The following is a 13,141-nucleotide window of genomic DNA, read 5'->3' on the forward strand; positions in this document are numbered from 1 at the left end:
AGACTGAGGTGTTCATTTGGTGCCATTTGGCCTAAATAATTCCGAAGAGATGCCAGTTCTACTCTGATTTATACCCTTTTTATTAAATAAAATACAGGGCTAAGATTGGTACAGTATGAACTGCTTAATGTTGGAAGGGATAGAAGAAAAAATATAGACACAAAGAGTCACTTACCATGTAGTATGGTACAGAGTTGCACTTTAGGGACATTTACATTTTAACTTGCTGTTATTTTGCTTAATAGGTTAATAGGAGTTGTTCTGTCTAGACCAAAACACAAAATGATAATCAAAGTCCAGTGAGCTAAGCAAAAGTCATCTTGGAAGTGGATTTCATGCTAGAAAAAAATTAAAGAGATTGTTCAAAGTTCATTGTTCCAAAGTAAAGGATGCCTAATTGTGTGCATCACTATTTTATAATGATATAATGTTATGTAACATCTGCATAATATTGATAGTAACAGTAAAAACACAAAATTGCAATACCAACAGTAGAATCAAAAACCAAATTATGTAAATTCCAATTTATCAGTTTAATAACTGGGTGAACAACCGTGCTTTACAAAAATCACCATGACTGGCAACTTTTTATGTATGGTGAGTGTCCTTAAAGAATTATTGTGATAATTTATTTAATAACTTGTTCACAAGAAAAATACCTTTCAGGAGAATTATGGGCGAGGAGGGCAGATGTCCGCTGTGCGTGGTAGTTCAAAAGTACTGTGTGCCACCTGGAAAAACAGTGAGCAAATTGCACATCCACACAGCTTAGAGGGACATAGATGACATGTCAGAAGTACTATGTAACTAATAATGTACTTTTCTGCACACAATATTTGTATTTTTTTTTTTATAACCTGGGATAAAAGTATTGTCAGGCAGTGTGGTGTAGTGGTTAAGGATTTGGACTTCAAACTCTGAGGTTGAAATCCTGCTACTGACACTGTGTGATCACAAGCAAGTCACTTCACATGCCTAAACTCCAATTTGAGAAATAAAAGTAATGTAACCAATTGTATCTCAAGTGTTGTAAGTACGCGGATAAAAGCTTCAGTTACAGTAAATAATAAGTAATACTAATGTTATTTTTAGGTCACTGGAACTTCTTACTCTTTTACAGTTGACCATGAGTAAACCATTCCTCCCATAGATCAATTCTTGCTTTTTCCTGCTTTTCCTAGAGAAATGGCTTTATGTTGATGTTCATTGCAAAATTCAATTTTACAGGAAAGTATATTCTTTTGAACTGAAATGAGTAATAAGCTATGTTCAATCTACCCTGCACTACGCTCAATTTTTACTTTCTTGTATATGAAGTATAGGGAAAGTATTGGAATCCTCCAAAAATTCAATTTCGCAATTTTGATGAATCTCAATGTTTTAGACCTCCCTGAGTCCAGAAATACCATTTTTGGAATTTTGTCTGTGTGTCTGTCTGTGTATGTGTATGTGTGTGTATGTAAACATGATAACTTGAGTACGCTTTCACTTAGGTCAACCAAATTTTGCATCCAAGTATTAGGTGCAAAATGTAGATTTCTGTCAACTTTGGGGCTATTTCTGTTAACCGGAAGTGGTAGTTTACCTTTTATTCATGCAGCTTCAGAGTCCAATTTATTCAACTTTACTTTTATAATAATTGTTCAATATATTATTAATTTGATTTGATTTGTTGTTGATGGTTCTTTAATGTATATAGTGTAAAAATATAATCATTGTCTTGCAGTTTACTCCTCAAATATCCATCCCCATAGCTGAGTATACAAGAAAGCCTAGGGGAGACCACTCCCGATTTTTGAACTGGTACACATCTGTTATCATGCCTTTCACCCTTTGGCTATGCACCCATGGTTCCCAAAACTCCATAGGTCAACCCAACAACACCTTGACCCCAGTTGTCATTCAAGTAAGAGCGCTTTATAGTGCTCGATACTTTACACAAGGAGGTTGATGCAGCGGAATGGAGAAGAGAGCCAGAATACATTTAAGAGTGCCAGTAGCCAACAACAAAAAACAGTGCTTATTAAACATTAGCCTTTGTTTCTTCTATGCTTCACCAAACTTTCTCTTTCCATTTCATAATGTGATGACATCTGTTTATTCCTGTCCAGTCGTCCTTCCTCCTTCATGGTTGGTGGTACTATTCATGTTGCCCATCAATCACTTTTGCTGCATCTTTTTTTTTTGCATAAAGCATGATATAAGTACTGTGCAAAGTATGTAAGTTAACATATTAATAACAAATATTGGTAAAATTAAAATGTTTTGACAATTCTAGTGTGTGTGGTGGTGGTGGGGGGAGGGTGGTTTACCCCTTAATATTGGTATATTAAAATGTCCTTTCTTAGTGGATACCTAGTGCTGTAAATGTATTATCCTGCCAAATTTCTAAATGGGAAATAGTAATTTTGTTGGTGAGTGAGTAAATGAGTCAAGTCGGTCAACTTTGCTTTCTGTATGTATAGATTTGATAGAGAATGATGGTATATCTCATTTGAATGGATGGTGCCTTTGCTCCTAAACACAAACATAATTTGAATTACTAAGATGAAATATTGTGCTTCATATATATATTTCATTTCCCTTACAGTGCTGAGTATTGGTGAAGGTGGATTTTGGGAAGGAACTGTAAAAGGCCGAACAGGCTGGTTCCCAGCAGAATGTGTGGAGGAGGTCCAGATGAGGCAGTATGATCCACGACAAGGTAAGGAATCAGTCTTTCTGCTCTTTGTGCCCTTGTATTTTCCTGCTTGTGGTGTTCTTGTGATGGTGGGCTTATGTCCTTTTCCTGATACAAACCAATCAGCTTTGATGCTTTTACATAAGAAATATTTATGTTCCAACAATATTTTATCATAGTAGTTATTGTGCACATTTTCCTAAGAGTTCATCTATTTTTTTCTTTCATAATATTAATGTTTCTGGCACCAAAATCAGTGGAATAGTAACTTATAAATGTTAAGTACAAGAATACCAGTTCTGAAGTTTGCTAATGCTGCAGTTTCATAAAGGACATAATCAGCTCTGTGTCTGAATAAGCAGAATTTGTTGCAGCCCCACTAAGTAACTAGGTTATTATAATAGCAAGCTGTATACACGGAGTGATTATTAGGCATGGTTGGTATAAGAACATCTAAGTAAAAGGTTAGGCTTGGAAAGGTGAACTGTCTTTCATTTTTAACATTGTTAAGAATTCAGAAATGTCAACATTTCAAGGCACAGTCACTTAGCATTGCATCAAATGAAAAATCTTTATTAATTCAGATCTAAGTGGATTTTGAATCCAGTATAATATAATAAGTTTTTAGCATGCAAATACAGCTTAAAAATGTTCACTTATGAATTGATACTGTGTTACAATAACTTAATTAATATATTGGGGTTCATCATTTTCTTGAAAATTATATATATAGATATTTTCAGGTATTTTTGGAATTTTCTGTGGTGGAAGTTTCTAGTAGGTTTTATATTTTTGTTTCTTTTTATACTTTTTATGTGAAAGCTTCAGTGATAGTGTGTATGGCAAGCCAAAATATCATATTAAGATGCCTCTTAATCATTTAAAAATATGTTCCAATGACAATGAATGAATGTCTGTCTGAATATCTGCATACAATTTTTTTTAATTTATTATTACATTATGGACAAATATATTTAATTCCTTCACACACACCCTCAAATATTTTTGACATACTGTATGTACAGTATAATAATTATGACACATGAAGAAGGAAAGAATAAACAAAGCAAATACATACAAATAGCACAAATAACTAAAAAGAAACCCTACTTATGAACTCTAAAACCACCAACCCAAAACAACACAAAGAAAACTGGCTCCATAATAAATATACAGCACTTAATATTGTACTTTTTACAATACAAGAGCTCTTGTAGAGATGAGATGAACATCACTATGTATAGGTTTAAGCAATAAATGCAAATGCACAAAGGAGTAACCCAATCTAATACAACAGTCATGGCCAAAATTATCGGCAACCCTGGAATTTTCCCAGAAAATGCACCATTTCTCCCAGAAAATTGTTGCAATTACAAATGTTTTGGTATACACGTTTATTTCCTTTATGTGCATTGGAACAACACAAAAAACAGAGAAAAAAAGCCAAATCTGACATCATGTCACACAGAACTCCAAAAATGGGCCGGACAAAATTATTGGCACCTTTTCAAAATTGTGGGTAAATCATCTTATTTCAAGCATATGATGCTCGTTTGAAATCACCTGTGGCAAGAAACAGGTGCTGGCAATATAGCAATCACACCTGAAGCCAGTTAAAATGGAGAAAACTTGACTCAACCTTTCTGTTGTGTGTCTGAGTGTGCCACACTAAGCATGGAGAACAGAAAGAAGAGCAGAGAATTGTCTGAGGACTTCAGAACAAAAATTGTGGAAAAATATCAACAATCTCAAGGCTACAAGTCCATCTCCAGAGATCTTCATGTTTCTTTGTCCACTGTGTGCAACATAATCAAGAAGTTCAGAACACATGGCACTGTAGCTAATCTCCCTAGACGTGGATGGAAGAGAAAAGTTGATAAAAGACTGCAACGAAGGATAGTCCGAATGGTGGATAAACAGCCCCAATCAACTTCAAAACATATTCAAGCTGTTCTGTCAGCTCGAACTATCCGTCGACATCTGAATGAAATGAAACGCTATGGCAGGAGAGCCAGGAGGACCCCACTGCTGACACAGAAACATAAAAAAGCCAGACTGGAGTTTGCCAAAATGTACTTGAGGAAGCCAAAATCCTTGTGGGCAAACGTCTTGTGGACAGATGAGATCAATGTAGAGCTTTTTGGTAAAGCTCATCATTCTACTGTTTACAGAAAACGGAATGAGGCCTACAAAGAAAAGAACACAGTACCTACAGTCAAACATGGTGGAGGTTCTAAGATGTTTTGGGGATGTTTTACTGCCTCTGGCACTGGATGCCTTGACTGTGTGCAAGGCATCATGAAATCTGAAGACTATCAAAAGATATTGGGGCGAAATGTAGGGCCCAGTGTCAGAAAGCTGGGTCTGCGTCAGAGGTCATGGGTGTTCCAGCAGGACACTGACCCCAAACATACCTCTAAAAGCACCCAGAAATGGTTAAAAACTAAGTGCTGGAGAGTTCTGAAGTGGCCAGCAATGAGTTTGGATCTAAATCCGATTGAATGCTTATGGAGAGATCTCAAAATTGCTGTTGGGAGAAGGCGCCCTTCAAATCTGAGAGACCTTGAGCAGTTTGCAAAAGAAGAGTGGTCAGAAATTGCATTTGAGAGGTGTAACAAGCTTGTCGATGGTTATAGGAAGCACTTGATTTCAGTTATTTTTTCCAAAGGGTGTGCAACCAAATATTAAGTTGAGGGTGCCAATAATTTTGTCCAGTGCGGTTTTTAAGTTTTGTGTGACATGATGTCAGATTTGGCTTTTTTTCTTTGTTTTTTTGTGTTGTTCCAATGCACATAAAGGAAATAAACATGTGTATAGCAAAACATTTGTAACTGCAACAATTTTTTGGGAGAAATTGTGCATTTTCTGGGAAAATTCCAGGGTACCGATAATTTCGGCCATGACTGTATACTTAGAAAGGAGAACCATAATTGAATAAATGAAAAATTGAACAGTTGTTCCTCCTATAGTCTACAATTTACAGTTTTGTTTATTATTTTGCTACAATTGTACAAGATATAATTGTATAACTAGCATAAGGCCAAGAATGAGAAGAAGAGTGGCACCTAATGGGTGGGGTTTAAAAAGTTATTACATTTAAATACATTTAATATATTTAAATGAGAACTCACACTGGTGACTAGAAGGCTCTTGCAAATGCAAGTGTGGCCGTAAGAGGTATTTATTTAACCATTGACCCAAGAGTAATATCTCTGAGAGCACTGACATAAGAGAGAGGCATTGGGGAATGACTGGTGGACTGGAGAGTTTACCAAGAACAATGTGATTGATAGATAGATAGATAGATAGATAGATAGATAGATAGATAGATAGATAGATAGATAGATAGATTGTTTGATTGATTGATTTATTCGTCCCCAGGGGGAACTTTGGCTTTTTACTGAAGCTCTTTAAATAAATAATTTATTATATAATTATGCAGACATTCCTGTCATACTTTGTGACAGGAAGGTGTGGATCCTGGAGAGCCAGAACCGATGAGTTGATTAGGCAGGATTCCCTTCGGTGTGGTCTGCAAAGGTAGAAGGAGAGAAAGTGTTATCTGACAATGTCATCCTCTGATCCGGTGAACATTTACAACTGTTCAAGCCTGTAAACTGTTTTACTTGCAAGTGTGTGACAACACATATTTCATAACTAATTATATTTTAAAATAAAATAGCATCACACAACTATTTGCTCATTGTGGGAAGTGTATTAAACATAACCAAAAGAGTTAATCACTTTAGACATACTGTTTATGTTAGTTACTTTATTTTATTTTATTTATTTTATGTGATAATAAGCCAGGTGACCATAACTGTGGAACTGTGTTTCCCATAGTTTTACTGATTTAACTAGTTGTATTATTGCTGAGGGTTAATTGGAGGTATCAGAAGTATGAAGTTAGTAACTAAGTACTTTACTGTAAATAATAATTTTGTGTTGTATTTTATTATATACAGCACTGCTGTTTACAAGCTGCACATTAATATAGCCCATGGAATGAATTAAATGTTTTAAGCATTTTACAGATAAGAATAGGTGAAAAGAAATAATACACTGTGTACAATGTCTACCATCTCTATGCTCTTGTCTGTGGAAGACCAGTTTTCTGAGCTGCACAAGTGTTTAAACTGACCAAGGCATGCCATCACACCTGGATTGTGTTGTACCCAGGGTTTAAGTAGGCCAGTACACAGCACCAGCACTTCCCTGAGTCTGTTTGTGTCTGAGTGTAGTGGCACATCACCGCCTGACCTTGAAGGGGCATCCCAGTTCTCCATGATATTTCATGTAAATTTACCTTTAATTCCCCCCAGCCCACCCCATTTTTTGAAGTTTATGTATACAAGTGCACATAACAATATAATCTGGCTTGATTTGGGATAAAGTTAACACCACAGTTTGAGGTGGATGTACTCAAGGAGGCCACTGACTAACCACATCTTCTTTGAGTTTCCCCAAACTTTCCTTCATCCACTTCACAACTCATTTTCTTTGCAGCTCGCCATTGTGTCTCTTTTTATTATGCTGCGCACCTGCCCTTCTTCACATGCCACCAGCCCAGTTTCTCTGCATGATTACAGTTACAGCTTATACAGTGGCAGTCTTCTTCTTGAGGCATTCAATTGCATAAAATTCATGCCCCATTTCCCCACATGATTACTTTTCAGCACCAAACCAAAAAAAGACACATTGTCTAAGAATATCTCACTCACTAAAGTATTATTACCGATGAATATCAACAATCAAAAAGCATTTGTCATCTAATTTCAGTCAAATCAGTCAAAGTGTTTTTGAGATTGTGGGATATTTAGTTTTTCTATTGTAGTGTTTTTTTTCCCTAAATATTGATATATTAAAATACACTGCATCTAATCCAGAGAGCCTATGAATGTGATTAGATGTGAAGCCCATATTTACTGCTCAAACAAAGGCACAGATATAAGATAGTCCTGTTGTCTGTTGCATCAGTGCAAATGATTCAACCAATCTACAGTCTGAATGCTGTAAATACCTTAGGATAGGATCTTAAAAACTCCAAAAATTAATATTCATTTTAATTAGGGATAATCCTACATTGCAATACAACCTCAATACAATTTAGTTTTCAAAATGACTGCATTTAAAAAGGACTGTTCTATCACCAATATACTAATAACCCAATAGTGCTTCACTCACTCAGAATATGGAGCCAATGTAGGAAGCATTTTAAGATAGAGAATCTTTTATTGGTGGCACCTCTGCACGAGAACCACCTTTTTCAACCCTCGCAAACATATGCAGTTTTTAATGTCTGGAAAACATTTGGGATTAAATCACTTAGAGATCTGTACATAGACAATGTCTTTGCATCCTATGAACAATTACATTCAAAATTTAACTTTCCAGCAACACATTTCTTTCACTATCTTCAAATTAGAACTTTTGTCAAACAGAACATGCCCAATTTTCGTCACCTCCCACCTCCCTCTATGCTGGAAAATATATTGACCAGTTTCAAGTACTTAGGCATCATCGCTGAAATTTACAAAACCATTTTACAGTCCCTCCCATACAAAGATCCAACAGTTTCTGTTTAGTATTGTAGTTTTGGTGCATACTTTACAAATACATTTGGTTCAATTTTCGATGTACATTATGTGAGTTCTATTCGCTGACAATGCCAGACTTGCCGACTGCAGTTGCTGATCTCGTCAACGGACTATGTCAATTTATACAACTAAAAATTGTTAGGCATGTCAAATATAACGACTGCATGCTGACTTTCCAATAGGATGCTTCCTGACAGAGCTAGTGCATTACAAAGAGTTAGCATGTACAGTAAGTTCAACCACAATCTTTGCACTTTTTTTTTTCTTTTTCTATACTGTCATGGTACATGAAATAGAAGTCATCAGAAGATGAGCTTCTCTTCTGTCAGGTCCAAACCACTCATGTTCATTATTCCTCGTCACTGCATTAGATATATTGCACTTCCAGATGAGCGTTCATCGATTGACTGCTGTCATGCACACACAGTGTGAATCGCAGACTACTTGGAGTGAGACTCTGGGTATGTCACATTAACTGACTAGTATTCACAGGAGCATGCCGTTGACTGCCTCCAACTCTCTAAGATTATGTAAATGAAGGCTATGACTCAAAATTGCTGGAAAAGTCATCTAATATATCATGGCCTCTAGTGAGTATTCAGACTGGGATTCTTTCCAATTACCTTACTTTTTAGTTCTGTCTCCTACTTGTTTGTTTGTGTTCCTTTTCATAAGCCTCTGTATTATTTTACCTTCTTTTATGTATTTTTTGCATGTTCAAAAACATGCATTATTTTTACACAAATTAATAATTTCTGAAAAAGTTTAAAGCGTTAAGTGTTAAGAACTTTTAATTTAGTTTGACCTTTTCTAATCTTTACTCTCCTGCATTGTAAATATTTTTTTTGCAGCAAGACGTATTCTTCCTTTTTAAAACCAAGAATTGCAATTTTACAAAGCAAATTAAACCTTGAAAATAAGTGACTGTGTTTTTATGAAATGTATCTTTAAGGTTGTAGAGTGTCCCAGTTTTGTCATTCGAATGACAAGGAAAGAGCAATGCGTCTGATAAATTTCCCCTTAAGTTGCCCTGTGAGTTCTTGCAGCTGACTCCTAGCTTTGCAAGTGACAATGAGTGAGAGTTACAGAATCCTAGAAGCTGGCAAACTAAATTTCCTATTTAAATGCATTGTAAAATTGTCACCTAGACAGATGAAAAGCCTTTCTCTTTGGGATATAAACTGAAGGAATGACTCCCCCTTCTGCAGTTTAGTTTTTTGCTTCAACTACTCTGTATTTTATTAATGTGCTCTTATCTATAGGTGAACTTTACAAATATGGAAATATTTACCAGCTGAAATAATGGCAGATAAAATATACTGTAGCAATGAAACAGGTAAATTCATGTTTTCTGAAATTCAGCTTTATACTGTATGCTTTATATTAATATTGCAAAAAAGTGCCTCCCAGCAGTCATACTAACACAGCGCTGTAAAATGTCAAAACCAGTACTCTACTAAATGTATAAAGGGACAGCACAAAGCATCCAACATACTTGCAAAGACAAGGCTACCCCTTGTCAAATCTTTTTGGGGTCTTTCTTGTGGGAGATTTACCAGGCACTGATAAAAACTTTTTTTTTGCCCAAGTAGTTAATCATTATTAACCTTACAACTATTTCTAACAACCCTTTGTGTTACTATAGTCACTATTTTATTTGATAGGAGTTGTTGGAGTTTAATACAATAATTAGCAATAATCTTACTTTTTACTTAAATTCTTTTTATTTTTTCTTAAAATGAATACTTTAGGTACATGCATTTTTGTATTAGTCTAAGCAAGCACCAATACAAGTCCTACTCCTTGAATATATTAATGTACTTATCTAATACAGTATAGTGATTCCATTCTGTCTCATTTTACGGTGAAAGTAGCGCTGTATAGGTGAATAGGAGCGTTAGTATTCAGGGGTAAGTGTATCCAACAATGGAATGGAGCCCTTGTTTCTGCTCAGTTTCTTCCAGGATAGGTTTTTGTTTTTTTCTTGTAGTGAAAAGTCAAGCAAAATGACACCTTTTATAGGCTAACTAAAAAGATTACAATATGCAAGCTTTCGAGGCAGCTCAGGCCTCTTCTTCAGGCAAGATGTAATGTTTTTTTCTTGTAATGTTGAACTGGACTTCAGAGCCCCACACAGCTGTTTGTGTTTTCTGTTGTGTCAGTAAGGCTAAAGAGTCTGAAGGTAGATAGCAGAAAGTGATGGAGATTGTCAGTATCAGCAATATTTGCATTAAAGAGGAACACAACTTAAACTTTGAAATAACATTCTCATGCTTTCCAGGTTCTTAACTAGCTAGAGCTGTGGCAGGGAGTTATTCTAGCTAATCAGTCCATAGCATACCATCTCCTTAATGTGCAGGATATAATGGACATTTTAGCACAGCACATACAGCTTTAACATATACAGGTCTCATTAAAAGTGGCTGTTCTGCATGATGTTAGTTAGAACAATCCAAGCAGAAGTACAAGTAGCATGGTTTAGCTTCTCTGTAGTTGTTTTTCTGTATTTTCAGTAGTACATATGCTTGTCTCTTGTTATTTTGCATCGTATTGCTTTGGAACAAACCAACCCTAGATAGTACTTCATTCTCTCACAAGGGACTCTCATGTATACTCCCACTCTCAGTCATATCAGAGCAAATTGTCCATTGGTCTAAGACACATATTTTTGAGATCAGGCTATTAGAGATGCAAGGCAGCAATCCTAACCACTACACTATCATGCTACTCATGAACAAGTTTGGGTAAGATTAATTATTCTTTCTTGGGTAAGGTGAATATTCTCTAATTATAATAGATTAGACTGAAACAGTGGCATTGCTCAGAACTCCCACTGCATTAAAAAAAAGAGTTAATATTCATCAAGACAAAAATCTGAAATAGAAAACAAATGACTGCCTTCAAGCAGTGATAGCAGCTATACGTGTGATTAATAAACCTTGTTAATATAAGAAACTGTTTTGCAGGGCATAGTGATTGATGCTTCCCATCACTTTCCCTTCTGTAATATGAATGCTATTCTAACAGACCCCTTTAGTTAAACTTTAAAGGAGGCACTGATCCACATGCTTTCACAACACATGCATATTAATGACATCTGCTCTACTTGATTGTATGCCTTTGCATTTGCACTATGTTTTAAGAATGAACATCAATTTTCACCCAATGACTTATCAAGAAAGACAGTCTAAATATGTGCTTGTTGAAAAGTTGCTTGTTTGGGTGCTGATAAATACATTATTTCAATCTTGCTTGCCCTCTAAGGATATTCTTAATAAGCGAATGCAAGCTGTCAACGGGAGACTCAGCTGGTTTTTCAAAGAGGTAATTTTCCCGTGCTTTCCCACGTAGATTTCTTTAAGTCTCTTCTTTATCACTGTGCATCGCTCATTAATGTTTTCACATATCTTGAAAAATGGCTATCTTTAATAACTTATTCCAATTAAAATTACATTGAATGGATATATGGTATATTGCGCAATTTTATCATTTTCTTGATTTAGAACATAATACTGGGAACACAAACAATTTATATTCATAAGTAGACATTTGTTGGAAGTTTTTAAATCTTCCACAGAGGTGCCAGTTAAGATCTGAGTACCTAGTTACAGAACATCTTCTCAATTACCAGCATATTCATTTAGTAAAAATAATTACTGCACTCAACAAGAATAGTTCAGCGTAATTACTAAGTGTTCTGTTACATACAGTATGTTAAAACGTTTAGAATATATTCATTTTTACAACCACAGAGCATGCATTTTTACACACTATAAATTATCTGTTACATTGTACTTTATCCTACACTAGGCAGTGGCAAGGGCCATGTGACTTCCCATTCTGTAACTTCTATATGTGTAAAAATAAGTGCCATAGAATAATTATTAGCCTTATTATTTGATGTGCGAGAAAAGTTGGCGTATTCATATGAAAACATTAGTTGATGTGTTCAGTATACAGTCTGTCCAAACTCTGTACTGACGACCAGTATGCCACCAAAGAGCTCAAAGTGATCCTTAATATTTTCAATAGGCATAAGTTCCCAATGCTTGAAAGATTTGAGATGAAGTGTCAGTAGAAAGTAAAGCACAGATTTAGGCAAATCCTTTGTTACTCACAGTATAAACATCATATTTCCATTTTCTTAATAATGAAGTGGTCGTGGGCAAACACACATGCATGTGTACAGAAGCAACATTAAACACAATGATTTTATAAAGGATGGAATGATAGCACAGTGGTAGTGCCGCTGCCTTGCAATAAGTAGACCGGGATTCAAATCCTGGGTCCTTGATGTGTGGAGTTTGCATGTTCTCTCTTTGACTGCATGAGTTTCCTCCAGTCCAAGGACATGCGGGTTTGGCGACCCTGGTGTGTGTGTGAGTGTGTTTACCCTGCGATGGATTGGCACCCTATTCAGGGGATTGTTGCTGCCTTGCATTCCGTACTTGCTGGGATAGGCTCCAGCCCCCTGCATCCCTAGTATGGTGTGAAAAAGATTGGCATACAGAGAAGAAGAAATGTACACTTTGTAATTTGGTGAAATCGCAGTTCAGCTGACAAGCATTGTTCTACTGCAGCAGGTTGTAACAGATAAACTGTTGGCCGGAACACCCAGGAGGACCAGAGGAGGGCGTGCGCCTTCCCCAGACCATGTGGGGGCGACCGCCCTGGTATTTTTGGGGGCCACAGGTACTGAGATTTGAAGCTCAACCCTGTAGGGGCCCGTGATCACCGCCAGGAGGCGCCCCTATGCCTTTGGAGCCCGGGACCTCAGCACTTCTGCCACACCCGGAAGTGCTGGGGGGAAGAGGAGCAGGGACACCCGGAGTGCTTCCGGGGATGCAGCCGGCACTTCCGCCAC

At 36.5% G+C, this 13,141-nt stretch overlaps 1 protein-coding gene across 11 annotated transcripts in view; it reads left to right on the forward strand.

Moving 5' to 3' along the window:
• Positions 1-13,141, forward strand: part of shank3a (SH3 and multiple ankyrin repeat domains 3a) — a 1,684,705-nt gene that overhangs the window by 1,334,345 nt on the left and 337,219 nt on the right. For all 11 annotated transcript variants that reach the window (XR_005634694.1, XM_039761519.1, XM_039761518.1 and 8 more), the window contains one exon: positions 2,591-2,704. Coding sequence is in view for 10 of the 11 variants with exons in the window: in XM_039761519.1 (XP_039617453.1) it covers positions 2,591-2,704 (114 nt within the window). In the remaining variant the exon portion in view is untranslated. The remainder of the gene's footprint in view (positions 1-2,590; positions 2,705-13,141) is intronic.

Source organism: Polypterus senegalus, chromosome 8, assembly GCF_016835505.1.
Source record: "Polypterus senegalus isolate Bchr_013 chromosome 8, ASM1683550v1, whole genome shotgun sequence".
Taxonomy (NCBI): domain Eukaryota; kingdom Metazoa; phylum Chordata; class Cladistia; order Polypteriformes; family Polypteridae; genus Polypterus; species Polypterus senegalus.